Source organism: Protopterus annectens, chromosome 16.part0 (genome assembly GCF_019279795.1).
Source record: "Protopterus annectens isolate FY-2018-M chromosome 16.part0, PAN1.0, whole genome shotgun sequence".
Taxonomy (NCBI): Eukaryota; Metazoa; Chordata; order Ceratodontiformes; family Protopteridae; genus Protopterus; species Protopterus annectens.
Genome location: NC_056750.1, coordinates 214816994 through 214837120, shown reverse-complemented (window position 1 = coordinate 214837120; position 20127 = coordinate 214816994). Strand labels below are relative to the sequence as shown.

At 33.9% G+C, this 20127-nt stretch overlaps 1 gene segment (V, D, J or C); it reads left to right on the top strand.

The window, feature by feature from the left end:
- Nucleotides 1–17377: 17377 nt before the first annotated feature.
- LOC122790941 overlaps nt 17378–20127 on the top strand; it is a 62208-nt gene continuing 59458 nt past the window's right edge. Inside the window, 1 exon segment of the C gene segment in view lies at nt 17378–17442. Within this exon segment, the coding sequence occupies nt 17430–17442 (13 nt within the window).

Sequence of the window (20127 nt, the reverse complement as noted above, 5' to 3'; positions counted from 1 at the left end):
CCTACCTCTGGCATTGTGCAAGTATTTTCTAAATCCTTAAACAGAACAGCTTCCAATGATTATTTCTCTCCCAGCAAATTTCCATGATTATTGTACCACCACTAAATGAATAAGCAAAAATGGATACCCAGAAATGTATTACTTAGTAATTTGCTTAGTCCTTTAGTAAAATGCTGGTTCAAGACCTCATTCTGATGATTGTTTTCCAGTGCATTATCAAAAGATGTATTTTCATAGTCACTAGGCAACACTGGCATGGCAGAAAGGCACTAATTAGTTGTTTAATGTCCCAACATTACTTTCTATACCCAAGCAGTGGTACAGGGATCTGCAACGGGTTATTTATGATGCAGCATTGATAATGCATAAAAGTGTGCAATATTGGTGGTTAATGTGCTGATACTTGGAAAATGAACTCAGTTGCTGTATGTTGAATAAACCATTGCCCCATCAGAATTTTGAACACAAACCCTTCAACAGTCATATGTTTCATTCACCTTCTTTATATTTAAAGAGTGCATCCAGAATATTTTCTTATGAGAATTGTTTTAAATGTGCCCAGGTAATTCAGGTGCCATATAAAATAGGTTAATTTGTAATGCTTTTTTGAGGTAACCCACCAGACTGCAAAAGGAAGAACCACTCGTGGCTGCCTGTTGATTTCTTATGACTAGAAATTGCAGGTATATTAATTGGGGGTAAATACTGTTTGATGACTGTTCATTTTTTTCCCATAAGACTACAGAATTCCATATGTAAGACCCTCATTCATTACCTTTTGAGAGCACCTTTACCAACAAGTTAAGAGGCATCATATGTTTTTCACTTCTTGGGCACACTTTTGCTCAGTAGTGTTAAGATTGACACTAACGAAAAGGTCATTGAGATCATCTGTTCAGGGAAATGCTATCTATCTTAAGAAAACTGACCAGCAGTGATGAACAATTAGAAATGTAGCGCAAAGATGTACCAAGTTCTTCATACATTTTTTCAGTGAAAAGTACCGGGAAATAATTCTCAGTATTAGTGTACATCTGAGCTACGTATAAAACTACACAACTAACAAATGTTCATATACACACTTCAGAAACAAAGCAAATCACTGAATGAAGGGGAGGTTTTTGTTAAGGGGTGTAACTCTGTGGTAGTTATGGAGGTGCTGGAAGTAAGCTTATCTTTGGAGCTGGAACAACACTGACGGTAGAATTAAGTAAGTCCTCCTCTATGTTTCACTTCAGAATTTATAACAATCTAAAGTATTTTTGAAAGACCACTGGTATCCAGTTTGTCTTCAGGGATAGTTTTATGTATAACAAGCTATTTATAATCAATAGATTGGCGAGCAAAGCATTTGACATAATAAGAGTTACTGATGTAATGAAAGCAGCAAATGTGCTGTTATTCAGAAATTTATTATAAGAAAACAACATCTAGGTGGGCGTGATATGTTACTGACATACAACATAACTATTTAATCTTTCTTATACTTTCTGCTACTGTATAGTAAAAAGGAGTATTGTATTCAATTTTGTTTATTCAATGTTTTAACAAATAAACATTCAGCCATGCAAATACTTACTGGAAATTTATTGATAAGCATTTCTTTTTGTAAGACATTTGCTTAATATTGTTATTTGTAAGTATCTTTTGCACATTTTAGGATTTTCCATTTGCTTGCATATGTTTCACCATTATGCTTCTTGAAACGTGGCATAGAAAACCTCAACAATAGTTTAATTCACAGGAACAAGGTGCTGGTTGATTGAAATGAATGTAAGAATGACAAAAAGCAAACATTCTTAAGTATGTTGAAATATATATAGATTGATATATATATAGATTGATATAGATATAGATATATATAGATATAGATATGTATACACATACATGCTCACACACAAATATATATATATATATATATATATATATATATATATATATATAGATAGATAGATAGATATTTGTATAGAGTACGATTAGGTTGCTGTGCTCCATCATTTTCCTCATAACTGAAAAAGACAAAGGTGGTAACTAACAAGTTACTAGAAGTTAAAATGTAATATTTAATAATATAAAAGGAAAAAGCCCCATCAATGGATTTACCATTATTGAGAACAATCTGAGCAATATGAATTCAGATGCACTGCAGTTATAAAGTTACCGGGTAAGTTTATGTAAAGGAACAGAATGCTGTGAGTAATACAGTTGGTCTAAAGCTGGTGTTCGGAGCTGGCACAAGGCTTACAGTTCTTTCTGGTAAGTACCCAAATGATGGACTGAATTATTATACTGTAACAGGACATCTTACTGGCTACTGAATAGGGTTCTTTGGCTAATATGTAGCATTTGTACAGAAAACTAAACATTGAGTAACACTATAAGCAATACTTAAATTCACAGCAATTTTTGTAAAGTAGAATCTCCTGATGTGTAGCACTTTATACGGATCTAAATGCTGACGAACACTACAAATAATACTTAAATATTCAGCAATTTGTTAAAATATTTTTTCTTCTATTTGGTCATTAATAGAATACCTTTTTTCTAGGCCATTAAAACGAGTATTATTACTTCTGCCTGAAACATTTTTTTCAGTTAATAAGAATACTGGTACTGATTATAAATCAAACCAAATTTAAAACACTTCCAGCACTTAGCCAAAAAAATATATTATCTATTCATCCTATCTCTGTATCGTTACTTTGTAAAAGTGATGTGCTGTAAAATATATTTTGTTATTAATGAAGGAAAAGATGATTTTCTATTATAATTGTAAAGCCCACTAACTTGAAACCCATCATTTCAAAACCATAATACAGAAAGGCTAAAATGGTGAAAGACGGCAATATCGAAATCCTGGACTTCCCCCAGCAGGACCCATGTTAGCACTCATTCCTGGAGAAATACCCTGTAAGACACATGTTGGTATTCATTCCTCAGTCCACACCTCTTCTGGACACATGTTAGTACTCATTCCTGGATCCATACTCTGCAGGACCAATGTTATCACTCACTCCTGAATACACACCTCTGCTGGACACATGCTAGTACTCACTCCTCAGTCCACACCTCTGCGGGACACAAGTTAGCACTCAGTCTAGAGTCCACACCTCTGCTGGACACATGCTAGTACTCACTCCTCAGTCCACACCTCTGCGGGACACAAGTTAGCACTCAGTCTAGAGTCCACACCTCTGCTGGACAATTGTTAGAACTCAATTCTGAGTCCACAACTCCAATGGGTACATGTTAGCACTCAATCTTAAGTCCACACCTCTGCTGGACACATGAGAGCACTCAGTCATGGGTCTACACTAGAAGTGGGATAAAGAATTCAACACTTATAGACATTGTGGCCTAACACCATTTCAGGCTTTTTTAGATTAAGGTTTCAAAATTTGGGGTTTCAAGATAGTGGGCTTTAAGATTGGGATAGTAAGTTATAAACTATAATACATATAAAGTAAGCCATAAAATATACTACGTATATTAAAGCTGCTTCTGTCATTGTGCAAATATTTTTCTAAATATTTAAACAGAACAGCTTCCAATGATTATTTCTCTTCCAGCAAATTTCCATGATTAGTGTACCACCGCTAAAAGAATAAGCAAAAATGGACACCCCAACATTTATTACTTAGTAATTTGCTTAGTCCTTTAGTATAATGCTGGTTCAAGACCACATTCTGATGATTGTTTTCCAGTGCATTATCAAAAGATGTATTTTCATAGTGACTAGGTAATACTGGCATGGCAGAAAGGCACATTAGCACTAGCTAGTTGTTTAATGTCCCAGTATTACTTTCTATACCCAAGCAGTGGTACAGGGATCTGCAACAGGTTATTCATGCTGCAGCATTGATAATGCATAGAAGTGTGCAATACTGGTGGTTAATGGGCCGATATTTGGAAACAAACTCAGCTGTATGATGAATAAACTATTGCCCTATCAGAAAAAATAGCCTAATGCTGCAAGATTCACTAATGGCTTCAGCTAATATTATGAAAATTATGAAATAGTTTGCAAGATGTAAACAGTATTAACGTGACTATGTATATGGAAACATTGAATTTCTCTACAGTGACTAAAAACAACTAGCAACATCTCCACTGTAGTGCTTTTATGTCTCTCATAAGGCATTTCACATTATGTTACTCAACAGTGTACAATTCATTCATTTACAAAAGTATGAATATTGCTCTAAAACACTAATAGCATGTGACAAACCATGGTCAATGCAGGGCTCCATATACAAAGAGTTTTGTATTCAGTTATAGTGCAGTTTTGTTTCTCATACTCTGCTATTTCAAATGTTGCTTGAAATGAAATGGTATGTCAGTCAGTTAAGGAACCAAGCTCCAAACTACATCGCAATGTCATAAAAAGCTATTGGTGTCAACTAGAAATACACAAGTGATGTAATAAAATAGTGTATTAATAGCTAAATTATTTTAAGTGAAAAATGAAGAAAGCAAACAACAGGATAAGATGGCTTTGTAGACCAAGAGCAAATCTTGGTAAGAAACGTTAGTAGATGACATTTTGTTCAAAAGGAAGTTGTGATGGTTGTAAATTGTTCTCTGTATTTGCTATGCTAAATGTGGCCTTTTCAGAACTGAAAAATAATCTATTATCTCCAGTGATTTTGCTTATATTCAAATATTTAAAAAGACAAAACTGTGTAGTTTAGTTCTGAGTGAAGCAATCAGCATGATTTAAATTAATAGTTTATCAAGTAAATATCAGCAGACCTGTCGCATCATTAAGTCTATTACATTCATTAGCAAGATACTTTTGATAAAATTATTTAAATCCAATATAAACAAGTTATCCGTTAGTATTTTTGACTGCTGAAAAATCTCTAAAATGTAAACAGAAGCAATTTCTAAGTATGGATACGAAGGTACATTTTTGTTGGACAGTTTAACACTGTGCCAATGCAGGAGCAGGTCTATATAAGCTCACATTTGGTGGAGGAACCAAACTGCATGTCGAATGTGGTAAGTATCTGCATGTGCTGTATTTACAGGACTAAAAATAAATGAAAATGATTTATATCAGGAGTTTATGTGAGCTGTTATGTACAAGCCTTAATGGTTCCCTCCAGCCAAGCAACCAAAACAAATTTCCTAGTATGTCCTTGATGCTGCTCAACTGCCCCAGTAAAGGGTAGTTATTTCTAAATCCCTAGAAACAGACTGAGTTAATGAAGTTATTTAGGTCTCTATTGTGTTGTTATATTATAGTGCAACAGATCTCTAGTTTGTTGTATGTATAAGCATATCTGCATGTTAGTTAGTTGATTTGCAGACATGTACACATCAAGTAAGCTGATATTTTAGATTGTGCTGTAATTCTGAAGAAGCTCATAAAATTGTAAACATTGTCAGGAGTTAATGATTCCTTGGCCCAGTTAGTCTGTCCATTTTCTTTTCTAATGCTTGACTTGCAATTCATGTTAACCACCTAACCAGTATCTATTCCGTGCTTTTCAAACTAGTTATCTAAATCTAATATCTTTCATGTGGATTCCTGAATTATGTTGCTGTTTTTAATAACATAATCACTTCAATAATAGTTTCTACTCCCCATTACTTACAGACGTCTGTGTAAAAAATATCACTATGATCTGTTCACCGTCTGTGTTTGTGAATATATTCTCTTTTCAAAGATGCTGCAATCATTGACTTTGTTAGGTATTATTTGATGATTCTTCTCAACACAAGTTACTGTCTGTAGCCCACTTTGGCTGTATGTAGTTTCATCCTTGGAGGTAGACCCAATCGAATAAATCTATTAGATATGTTTGATGGGATATTTCTACTGTGATGCAAAATCCACTTTCATCCTTTCCCCTCTTCCAAATATATCTGCGACAGTTCTTACAACTGGCAGTAATTACTTCAGTTTTCAAGCCACTCGGTTTAAATCAAGTTTGCTGAATGCTTCCACCACATTTTCCCATGTTTTAAAATGGAATAACATTTCCTTCCCACATTTTCCCATGTTTTAAAATGGAATAACATTTCCTTCCCACATTTTCCCATGTTTTAAAATGGAATGACATTTCCTTCCAACATTTTCCCATGTTTTAAAATGGAATGACATTTCCTTCCTTCCAGCCGTCAGATTTTACTTTCATCCTCTCATGTGTTAAAGATCATGGATAGACATTTTAATAGTTCTGCATGCATTTCTTTTAGAATTTTTAATACAAACCCATCAAGAGTCATATGTTTTCATTCACCTTCTTCATATTTAAGAGTGCATCTAGAATATTTTCTTATGAGAATTGTTGTAAATGTGCCCACATCATTCAGGTGTCATATAAAATTGTCTGCTTCGTAATTCTTTTTTGAGGTGGCCCTCCACACTGCAAAAGGAAAACCCCCTCATGGCTGTCACTGTTGCTTTGTTATGACTAGACATTGCAGGTATATTAACTGGGGTAAATACTGTTTGATGACCATTCATTTTTTCCCATGAGACAACAGAATTCCATATGTAAGACCCTCACCTCTTTCATTACCTTTTGAGAGCACCTTTACCAGCACGTTAACAGGCATCATATTTTTTTCACTTCTTGGCACACTGTTGCTCAGCATTGTTAAAACTGACACCAACAAAAAGGTCATTGAGATCATCTGTTCAGGGAAATGCTATCTATCTTAAGAAAACTAACCAGCAGAGTTGAGCAATTAGGAATGTAGCACAAAGATGTAACAACTTTTTCATACATTTTTGCGGTGAAAAGTACATGGAATAATTGCCAGCATTAGTGTACATCTGAACTATGTACAAAACTACATAACTAACAAATATTAATATGCACACTTTAGAAACAAAGCAAATCACTGAATTAAGGGGAAGTTTTTGTTAAGGGGTGTAACTCTGTGTTAGTTATGGAGCTACAAATAAGCTTGTGTTTGGAGCCGGAACAACGCTGATGGTAAAATTATGTAAGTCCTCCTCTATGATTCACTTCAGAATTTATATCAATCTAAAGTATTTTTGAAAGACCACTGGTATCCATTTTGTCTTCAGGGATAGTTCTGTATATGACAAACTATTATAATCAATACATGGGTAAGCAAGGCATTTGACATAATGACAGTTACTGATTTAATGAAACCAGCAAATTTGTTGTTATTCAGAAATTACATGTAGGTGGTTGTGATGTGTAATTGATGTACAATATAATAACTACTTAATATTTCTTATACTTTCTGCTAATGTATATAAAAAGGAGTATTTTATTCAATTTTGTTTATTCAATGTATTAACAAATAAGCATTCAGCCATGCAAATACTGACTGGAAATGTATTGATATTGATTTCTTTGTGTAAGACTTTTGCTTAATATTGACATTTGTAAGTTTCTTTTACACATTTTAGGAGTTTCCATTTGCTTACATATGTTTCACCATTATGTTTCTTGAAGCCTGGCATAGAAAACCTCAAAAATAGTTTCATTCACAGGAACAAGGTGCTGGTTGACTGAAAGGAATGTAAGAATGACAAAAAGCAAAAATTCTTAAGTTTGTTGAAATAAAAAATATATATATATATATATATACAGAGAGAGAGAGAGAGAGAGAGAGAGAGAGAGAGAGATGTACACACACACACATCTAGATATTTGTATAGGGTACAATTAGGTTGCTGGGCTCCATCATTTTCCTCATTAATTAAAAACAACAAAGGTGGTAACTATCAAGTTACTAGAAGTTTTAAGGCCATGGATATGCTCAAGGTTTTGAAAATGTAATATTTAATAATATAAAAGGAAAAAACCCCGTCAATGATTTTATCATTATTGAGAAAAATCTGAGCAATATGAATTCAGATGCATTGCAATTATAAAGTTATGTGGTGAGTTTTTGTAAAGGAACAGAACACTGTGAGTAATACAGGAGGTCTAAACCTAGTGTTCGGAGCTGGCACAAGGCTTACAGTTCTTTCTGGTAAGTACCCAAATGATGGACTGAATGATTATACTGTAACAGGACATCTTACTGGCTATTGGATGGGCTCCTTTGGCTATTATGTAGCATTTGTACAGAAAACTTAACATTGAGTAACACTATAAGCAATACTTAAATTCACAGCAATTTGTGTAAAGTACAATCTCCTAATGTGTAGCACTTTATACGAATCTAAATGTTGAGTAACACTATAAGCAATACTTAAATTCACAGCAATTTGTGCAAAGTAGAATCTCCTAATGTGTAGCATGGAGCACTTTATACGAATCTAAATGTTGAGTAACACTACAAATAATACTTAAATATACAGCGATTTTATGAAATGTGTTTTTTCTTTTATCTGGTCATTAATAAAATACTTTTTTTTAGGCCATTAAAGCTAATATTATTACTTCTGCCTGAAACATTTTTATTTAATTAATAGGAATACTGGTGCTGATTATAAATCAAACCACAGTTAAAACACTTCCAGCACTTAGATAAAAAATGTATTATGTCTTCATCCTATCCCCGTATCATTACTTTGTAAAAGTGATGTGCTGTGAAATATATTTTATTATTGATGATGGTAAATATGATTTTCTATCATAATTTTAAAGCCCACTATCTTGAAACCCATAGTTTCAAAACCATAATACAGAAACATCAAAACAGTGAAAGATGGCAATATAGAAATCCTGGACTTCCCCTAGCAGGACTCATGTTGGTACTCATTCCTGGGCAAATACCCTGCAAGTCACATATTAGTGCTCTTTCCTGAGTCCACACCTCTGCTGGACACATGTTAGCATTCAGTCTAATGTCCACTCCTTTACTGGACACATGTTAGCACTCAGTCCTGAGTCCACACCTCTGCTGGACACATGTTAGCACTCAGTTCTGAATCCACACCTCTGATGGACACATGTTAACAATCAGTCTTGAGTCCACACCTCTGCTGGACACATGTTAGTAGTCAGTCCTGAGTTCACACTAGTAGAGGGATACAGAATTCAAGACCTTTAGACATTGTGGTCTAACACCATTTCAGGCTTTTTAGATTATGGTTTAAAAATTGGGGGATTCAAGATAGTGGGCTTCAAGACTGTGATAGTAAGTCATAAAATATAATACATATAATAAAGTAAGTCATAAAATATACTACGTATAATAAAGCTGGTTCTTTCATTGTGCAAGTATTTTTTCTAAATATTTTAAACATAACAGCTTCCAATGATTATTTCTCTCCCAGCAAATTTCCATGATTAGTGTACCACCACTAAAAGAATAACCAAAAATGGATACCCCAACATTTATTACTTAGTAATTTGCTTTGTACTTTAGTATAATGCTGGTTCAAGACCTCATTCTGATGATTGTTTTCCAGTGCATTATCAAAAGATGTATTTTCACAGTCACTAGACAACATTGGCATGGCAGAAAGGCACATTAGCACTGGCTATTTGTTTAATGTCCCAACATTACTTTCTATCCCAAAGCCGTGGTACAGGCAGAAGTATAGAAACCTTAGTTGAGAATATAAGGGAGACAGGAATCAAGATATTTATTCAGATAATTAGGACAGGATTTGTACAAGTTGTGTATGGGACCATTTTTGTGGGTTTCGTGTTCTTATAAGTCGTAGAATGGAAGTGTAATTTCTGTAAAGAAGATTTTTTTCTGATGTTTATTTTAAGTGAAGAAGATGTAAGAAATTGTTGATTTGTATTGAATATTTATTAATGTGTCTTGTTGTAGACATGAACTTTTTTATTTGTTATTAAGTAGTGTTTTACTTTTTGCTTATAGATTGTGAAATCTGGCTCAGATCTAATATTTGTTGATGGAGAATGCCATAGTCTTGCTGTTTACGTTGAACCTAGGGAGTCTGCAGAATGGTTGTTTTTTTATATCTATAATATATTCAGATGTATTCCAACTGCATTCAGGGCAAAGAAAATCCCCTAGTGCAGTAACCTAACTAACAGAAATAGATTTTCAGCCAAGTGTATGTCATCAAGCCTTTTTTCTAGATATCATGATACAAAACTCCATATTTTCTGTTACATTTCCATCTAATTGCTATATTCATTGGTTACAGTCAAGGTGTCCCACAGGGCTTGGTCCTAGGCCCTTACTTGTTTAGATTGTATCTTTCAGACCTTACTTTTTTCATCTGAGGTGTTTTACAGTCTATGTGCTGACGACCTGAAATTGGGTAAAATGATTACAAGTGTTACAGATAAGGCATGTCTGCAAGATAATTTTACTAAATTGACCATTTGGGCACAGAAGAATAATCTGTTGATAAATACATCAAAAACTAAGCATATGAGATTTGGGAGACATAAACTGAAAGGTGAATATTTAATACAGCACACAGTGACTGAAACTGTAGACTCATTTAAGCACCTAGGTATATGGGTAGCTTCAGCTATGAGTTTTTTTAATCATATCAACCAATTGGCTAATGATAGTTATAGAACTATAGGTTGTATAAAAAGATTTATAAAGTCTAGGAAATCAAACATAATGAAGTAATTGTTTGTTAGTTACATTAGACCCAAACTTGAGTATGGAATAACAATATGGAAACCCTATAAGAAAACAAGCATGAGTAAACTGGAAAGATTACAGCGGAAATATATTAAGGACATCCATGGATGTGAACATTTAAGTTATTATGAAAGACTAAAATATCTGAACTTGTGCAGTGTCTCTTACAGATATCTAAGAGGAGATCTTATTCAGGTATATAGGGCATTTAGGAACAACTACCTCTGGGAATGTTTGGGGTTAACAAAAAGTACTAGAGAATCATCAGATAACCTGTGTAGAAGATTCTATAGCAATGAGAAGTGTACTAATTGGTTCTCTGACAGAGTAGCCGATAGATGGAACAGACTACCAAATTACATTAAATCAAGTACTAGTTTAGATATTTTTAAGAATAGCCTGGACATTTATTATGGGAACAAGTGTTTTGGCATATTAGCAAGCTAGAAGGGCTTTAATGCCCATGTTTGAAACATTTGTATGTATGTATGTATGTATGTATATATATTCTGAAAGACCACTGACCTGCATTCATATCTCTATTTCTCTAACATTATTGTTAACTCCCTGACTGTAAGTAGGCAATAGTAAAGCAGTCGGCGTGTTTGAAAAATGTACTAAAGTAGTTCCTCTCTATAAGATTTAAAGAATATTTTAGTAGCATCGTCCTCTTTAAAAACCTAAAAAATTGTTTCATTCACAGGAATGTGGTGCTGGTTGACTGAAAGGAATGTACGAATGACAAAAGGCAAAAAATCTTGAGTTTGGTTGAAATACACACACACACACACACACACACACACACACACACACACACACACACACACACACACACGCACTTAGATATTTGTGTAGAGTACGATTAGGTTGCTGTGCTCCGTCATTTTCCTCATTAACTGAAAAAGACAAAAATGGTAACTATCAAGTTACTAGAAGTTAAAATGTAATATTTAATAATATAAAATAAAAAGCCCCATCAATGTGTTTATCATTATTGAAAACAATCTGAGCGATATGAATTCAGATGCATTACAATTATGAAGTTACCTGGTGAGTTCTTGTAAAGGAACAGAACACTGTGAGTATAGGAGCTCAAAAGCTGGTGTTTGGAGCTGGCACAAGGCTTACAGTTCTGTCTGGTAAGTACCCAAATGGTGGACTGAATGATTATACTGTAACAGGACATCTTACTGTCCTTTGGCTAATATGTAGCATTTGTATAGAAACATTGAGTAACACTATAAGCGATACTTAAATTCACTGCAATTTTTGTAAAGTAGAATCTACTGATGTGTAGCAATTTAAACGGATCTAAATGCTGAGTAACACTACAAATAATACTTAAATATACAGCAATTTTATGAAATATGTTTTTTTTTTCTTCTATCTGGTCATTAATAGAATACCTTTTTTTCTAAGCCATTAAAACTAATATTATTATTTCTGCCTGAACCTTTTTTTATTTGATTAATAAGAATACTGGTGCTGATTATAAATCAAACCACATTTAAAACACTTTCAGCACTTAGATGAAAAACTACTTTGTGTGTCCATCTATCTCCCTAGCATTACTTTTGTAAAAGTGATATGCTCCAAAATATATTTTATTAATGATAAAGGAAAATATGATTTTCTAGCATAATCTTGAACCCACTAACCTGGAACCCATAGTTTCAAAGACATAATATACAAAGGCCAAAAATGTGAAAGGCCACAATATTGAAATCCTGGACTTGCCCCCCCCCCCCCCGCAGGACTCATATTAGTACTCATTCCTGGACCCATTCCCTGCAAGACCCATGTTAGTACTCAGTGCTGAGACCTCTGCTGGACACATGTTAGTAGTCAGTCCTGAGTCCACAGCTATGGTGGACACATGTTAGAACTCATTCCAGGACCCATACCCTGCAGGGCCCATGTTAGTACTCATTCCTCTGTCCACTCCTCTGCTGGACACATATTAGTACTCATTCCTCAGTCCACTCCTCTGCTGGACACATGTTAGTACTCATTCCTCAGTCCACTCCTCTGCTGGACACATGTTAGTACTCATTCCTCAGTCCACTCCTCTGCTGGACACATATTAGTACTCATTCCTCAGTCCACTCCTCTGCTGGACACATGTTAGTACTCATTCCTCAGTCCACTCCTCTGCTGGACACATATTAGTACTCATTCCTGAGTTCAGATCACTGTTAGATACATTAGCATTCATTCTTGAGTCCACATCTCAGCTGAACACATTAGCACTCAGTTCTGAGTACACACCTCTGCTGGACACATATTAGCACTCAGTCCTAAGTCCACACGTCTGCTGGATATGTTAGTACTCTGGCCTGAGTCCACACTTCTGCTGGACACATGTTAGCACTCAGTCCTGAGTCCACACCTCTTCTGGACATGTTAGTACTCTGGCCTGAGTTCACACCTCTGCTAAATACATGTTAGCACTCAGTCATGAGTCCGCACTAGTAGTGGGATGCAGAATTAAAGAATTTTAGACATTGTGGTCTAACAGCATTTCAGGCTTTTTAGATTATGGTTTCAAAATTGGGGGGGGGGGGTTCAAGATTGTGATAGTAAGCCATAAAATATAATACATATAATAAAGTTACCTCTTGTATTGTGCAACTGTTTCTCTAAATATTTAAACAGAACAGCTTCCAATGATTATTTTTCTCCCAGCAAGTTTCCATGATTAATGTGCCACTGCAAAAAGAATAAGCAAAAATGGATACCCCAACATTTATTACTTAGTAATTTGCTTAGTCCTTTAGTATAATGCTGGTTCAAGACCTCATTCTGAAGATTGTTTTCCAGTGCATTATCAAAAGATGTATTTTCATAGTCACTAGACAACATTGGCATGGCAGAAAGGCACTAACTAGTTGTTTAATGTCCCAACATTACTTTCTATCCCAAAGCCGTGATACAGGGATCTGCAACACGTTATTTATGATGCAGCACTGATAATGCATAAAAGCGTGCAATATTGGTGGTTAATGTGCTGATACTTGGAAAATGAACTCAGCTGTATGATGAATAAACCATTGCCCCATCAGAAAAAAATAGCCTAATGCTGCAAGAATTATGAATGGCTTCAGCTAATACTATGAAAATTGTGAAGTAGTCTGCAAGCTTTTTAGTTTCGACAAATATTAATATAAATATGAAAACATTGCTTTGCTCTAAAATGACCAAAAACAACTAGCAACAGTTGCATTCTAGTGCATTTATGTCTCTCATAAGGCATTTCATATTCTGCTACAAAACAGTATACAATTCATTCATTTACAAAATATGAATATTGCTCTAAAACACTAATAGCATGTGACAAACCATGGTCAACGCAGGGAACCATATACAAAGAGTTTTGTATTCAGTTATAGTGCAGTTTTGTTTCTCATACTCTGCCATTTCAAATGTTGCTTGAAATGAAATGGTATGTCAGTCAGTTAAGGAACCAAGCTCCAAACTACATCACAATGTCATAAAAAGCTATTGGTGCCAAACAGAAATACATAAGTGATGTAATAAAATAGTGCATTCATAGTTAAATTATTTTAAGTGAAAAAATGAAGAAAGAAAACAACAGATTAAGATGTCTTTGCAGACCAAGAGCAAATCTTTGAGAGAAATGTTAGTAGATGACATTTTGTTCAAAAGCAAGATGTGATGGTTGTAAACTTTTCTCTGCACTTACATTGCTAGATATAGCCTTTTCAGAACTGGGAAAACAATCTATTATCTCAAGTGATTATGCTTAGATTCAAATATTTAAAAAGATAAAACTGAGCAGTTTATTTCTCAGTGAAGCAATCTGCATGGTTTAAATTAATAATTTTTCAAGAAAATATTAGCAGACCTGAGGCATTATTAAGTCTATTACATTCATTAGCAAGATACTTTTGATAAAATTATTTAAATCCAGTATAAATACATGTTATTCATTTGTATTTTTGACTGCTAAAAATCTCTAAAATGTAAAGAGAAGCAATGCATTTCTAAGTACTGATATGAAGGTACATTTTTGTTGGACAGTTTAACACTGTGCCAGTGCAGTTGCAGGACTAAATAAGCTTACATTTGGTGGTGGAACAAAACTGTATGTCAAATTTGGTAAGTATCTGCATATGTTGTATTTAAAAGACTAAAAATAAATTAAAATGATTTGCATCAGGAGTTTATGTGAGCTGCTATGCACAAGCCTTAATGTTTCCCTCCTGCAAATCTACCAAAATGAATGCCCTGGTATGTCCTTGATGCTGCTCAACTGCCCCAGTAAAGGGTAGTTATTTCTAAATCCCTAGATACAGACTGAGTGCATGAAGTTATTTAAGTCTCTATTGTGTTGCTATATTATAGTGCAACAGATCTCTAGTTTGTTGTATATATAAGCTTATCTGCATGTTTGCTTAGTTGATTTGCAAACATGTACAAATCAAGTAAGCTGATATTTTAGATTGCTCTGTAATTTGGAACAAGCTAATAAAATTGTAAACATTGTCAGGAAGTAATGATTGCTTGGCCGAGTTAGTCTGTCCATTTTCCTTCCAAGTGCTTGCCTTGCAATTCACACTAACCACTTAAACAGTATCTACTCTTTGCTTTAGCAAGTAGTTATCTAAGTCTAATATCTTTCATGTGGATTCCTGAATTATGCTGCTGTTTTAATTCCATAATCTCTTCAACAACAGTTGCTACTCCCCATTAAATACAGACGTCTGTATGAAAAAATACCACTCGCAGCTGTTCACCATCTGTCTTTGTGAATATATTCTCTTTTCAAAGATGCTGCAATCATTGACTTTGTTAGGTATTGTTCGATAATTCTTTTCAACACAAGTTACTGTCTGTAGCTCACTTTCACAGTATGTATTCTCATCCTTGGAGATGGATGCAATTAAATAAATCTATTAGACATGTTTGATGTGATATTCCTACGTGCAAAATCCACTTTCAGCCTTTGCTCTCCTCCAAATATATCTGCGACAGTTCTTACAACTGGCAGTAATTACTTCAGTTTTCAAGCCACTAGGTTTAAATCAACTTTGCTGAATGCTTCCACCACATTTTCCCATGTTTTAAAATGGAATAACATTTCCTTCCTTCCAGATTTTACTGTCATCCTCTGATTTATTAAATATGCTGGTTAGACATCTTAATAGCTCTGCACACAGTTCCTTCAGAATTTTGAATTGAATCCCATCAACAGCCATATGTTTTCATTAACCTTCTTCATATTTAGGAGTACATCCAGAATGTGTTTATATGAAAATTGTTTTAAATGTGCCCTGATCATTCAGGTGCCATACTGGTTCCAGGGACATGCCATGTATAATAAATATTACAAAAATGTTCATTCAGAATCCTTTTCCTTTTTTGTTTCCACGTATGCTTAACGTCTATATTTTACAAAATGTTGGCATGACTTTCTCAGTCTTTTTTTCTGTTATTTAACTATAAAAATGTTTATTCCACTTCTGACACTGTATGTGGTGATCTCCTCTCTGAACTTTTACTGTCCTAATTTACTTCATTATGCATTACGTGGTGGTGCGTCCTCTCACTCTTTCTGTATATGTATGTAACACACACATACACATAAACACACACATACACATAAACACACACACACACACACACACACACACACACACACACACACACACACACACACACACACACACACACACACAATGCTTATGATGTCCAGTTATATTTTTTTAAAATTCATATTTCTTGTATGCCATATTTCTCCTTTCATGTAATTGTCACTTTCTGGGAACAATTGCAACTTTTTCTTTACTGAGTTGTTTCAGACAAGGGTTTGCTGCCCCTTTGCTAACATTAAAATTCCCACAGAGGTCTCCCACTGATGTTAATGGACTTTTTCCTACACAGACCCTAATAACAAACTCTGATGTATGGTTCACTTTGTTTAAGCATATATCACCCATTTCAGAGTTATGTGAATCACTGAGGTATAATTGTTTATCACTGAATTCACTTATGCATTATATATAGTAATTAAGGCATTCAGAATATCAGATGTTTGCAGCTCAAGTGATCGAACAGTCATATGATCATAGAATGCTGGCTTTACTTAGTGGAAGGTCACAATACTTGGGAGATTGGGAATTTGCCCATTTCCTGTTGTTGAACAATCTCAGAGTATGTATATATTAGTAGCAGGGAATGCTGTTTATATATATATATATATTTTTTTTTTCAATTTTTTTAAGTTGATTAATTTATGTTAGACTTAATGAGTTTTCAGTTAGAGTTAGAACACATATATGTAAAATCCATTTAAACTGGCTGCTTCCTAATGCTTTCTTGAGGTAGGCTTCCAGACTGCAAAAGGAAGAGCCCCTCAAGTCTATCACTGTTGTTTTGTTATGACTAGACACTGCAGGTATATTAATTAGGGGTAAATACTGTTCATTTTTTCCCATGAGACTACAGAATTCCATATGTAAGATCCTCATTCATTACCTTTTGAGAGTACCTTTACCAGCAAGTTAACAGGCATCATATGTTTTTCACTTCTTGGGCACACTTTTGGTCAGTAGTGTTAAGACTGATACTAACAAAGAAGTAATTGAGATCACCTGTTCAGGGAAATGCTATCTATCTTAAGAAAACTGACCAGCAGTGATGAGCAATCAGAAATGTAGCCCAAAGATGTAGCAACTTCTTCATACATTTTTTTCAGTGAAAAGTACATGGAAATAATTCTCAGTATTAGTGTACATCTGAAATACATAACCAACAAATAATCATATACACACTTCAGAAACAAAGCAAATCACTGAACGAGGGGAGGTTTTTGTTAAGGGGTGTACCTCTGTGGTAGTTATGGAGGTGTTGGAAGTAAGCTTATCTTTGGAGCCGGAACAAAACTGATGGTAGAATTAAGTAAGTCTTCTTTTATGTTTCACTACAAAATTTATATCAATATAAAGTATTTTTGAAAGACCACTGGTATCCAGTTTGTCTTCAGGGATAGTTTTATGTATAACAAACTATTTATAATCAATAGATTGGCGAGCAAAGCATTTGACATAATAAGAGTTACTGATGTAATGAAAGCAGCAAATGTGCTGTTATTCAGAAATTATATGTAGGTGGTTGTGATATGTAACTGATGTACAATATAATAACTACTTAATCTTTCTTATACTTTCTGCTACTGTATAGTGAAATGAAGTATTTTATTAAATTTTCTTTATTAAATGTATTAAAAATTAAGCATTCAGCTATCTAAATACTGACTAGAAATGTATTTCTTTGTGTAAGGATTTTGCTTAATATTGCCATGGTAACTTTCTTTTACACGTTTCAGGATTTTACATTTTTTGCATATGTTTCACTATTATGTTGCTTGAAGCCTAGCGTAGAAATATATACAAAAATACCTATAAAAATTATGTTCAGCAAAATTCTCCCATTTGTTTGATGTACGTCATTTTGACAGGGGAGATAAACTGGCAACTATATTAAGAAACCCTATTAGAAAAAATATTGTAGCAACAAGCATCACTGATATTAAGTCAGAAATTCCATTATTTCAGTCTGATTTTCAGACACTTAAGTACTTTATTTAGCTTATATCCAAGAACAATGCTGAATTATTATTTTCCAGTTGAAAAAAATTATAAGCTTATGGCTGAAGCTGTCATGTAGCTTAACATATTCCCAGCATTAACACCCATAGGTCAGAGTTAGAATAAATTAGAATAAATTACTGTCAGATGTTGTTATTCCATAGAAGAAGCAGCCAATTAATTGCCTTTTTCCTATATATTTAGTGCAACCATCTACCAACAAATTCAGCCCCACCTGTTCTGTTGTGGACATTGATACCACAACTACCCCAATAAATCTGCTGATTCATGAACCTTTTCTGAAAAATCAGGTTAAAACAGAATTAAAACAATGGTAAATACTTTGTGAACAATAAATACTATTAAAAACTACAATCAGCAAATATTTTCAGCAAAACTCTACTATGCAATAATCAGAGTATTTTTCCATAATACTTAATACTAAATGCAAAAGATTCCAAGCTTAAATTGTCCTTACATTTTTATAAACAGCTTTACATAATTTGGGAACAGTGCAAACTAGACAGTTACCACTGGCAGCACATTTTGTAGCCAGATTTCAGACAAATAAAAAACATCCATTTGGATCCATCATTTTTGAGATACTTACATAAATATGAGTAGTTATATATAGTTACACAATTACCCATATAACTAGCACTCAGTGGGCCAGATTCCAAAACATTTGCTCTCAGTGCAAATGACTTACTTCAGTGTAAGTCCTCTCTATAAACAGGCTTATTACACCAGGGCCAGATTCCAAAACACCTGCTCTCAGACCACTCTCCGTGTAAGTGGTCACTTATACTGAGAGCAAGCCTTTCAGAATTAGGCCTATAGTATCTTAAAATGAGCTTGTCACAGTGCAATCAGTGAGAATTTTAATCTGCATCGGTTAAGGCTTCAGCCGTAAAACAGTATGCAAGCCACTTAAGTGTGTCACTATTAATATGAATATAAAACATTGCATCTTATATTTCTTTATAATGATTAAAAATGACCATTCAAGGGAAGTACATTCTGCCTGGATACTGCCTGTATGTTTTTGTCTCCTATAAGACCTTTCAAGTGATGTTGCTAAACAGTGCACAAAAATATGTTGAAAGCTATAAAATACTAATTTAAAGTGAGAAAACAATGGTTAACATATCCACTGAAATGTATCTGATATGTTATCTATATACGATAGATAGATAGATAGATAGATAGATAGATAGATAGATAGATAGATAGATAGATAGATAGATAGACAGACAGATATATGGGTCTACTTTACACTTCACATGACTGAAAACTCAAAATACTGAAAACTCATTTGACTGAGTCTCATTATATTGAAAGCTTACAATGCAGAATTTCAAAATACCAAATTTTAAGCCATAGACGTGATTTGTGTTTCCCTTCCCCAGTGACTTGCTTGTGATAAAAAATTACTGTAAATGAATATGCCGACTGTCAGAATAACAATAGTATAATGAGAATCAGTCAAACGAGTTTTCAGTATTTTGAAAATTAGGTATTGTGGTCTCAGTCAAATGAAATTCAGTATTTTGAGTTTTCAGTCATATGAAATTGACCTATATATATATATATATATATATATATATATATATATATATATATATATATATACATACATATCATTTCAAACCAATTTAAAGGAATGGATGTTTTCAAAGAAGTGTTATAGGAAATAGTACAGATTAATATTCAAGTAATAAAAAAAGAATTTTCAAATTTTACCATTAATTCATTTTAAGCAGTGAGGTTAGTTGAAGTATGGAAATCTTAGTTGAGAATATAAGGGAGACAGGAATGAAGATATTTATTAAGATAATTGGGACCGGATTTGTACAAGTTGTATATACGACCATTTTTGTTGGTTTCATGTTCTTATAAGTGGTAGAATGGAAGTGTAACTTCTGTAGGGAAGATTTTTTTCCTGATGTTTATTTTAAGTGAAGAAGAAGAAAATGTAAGAAATTGTTGATTTGTG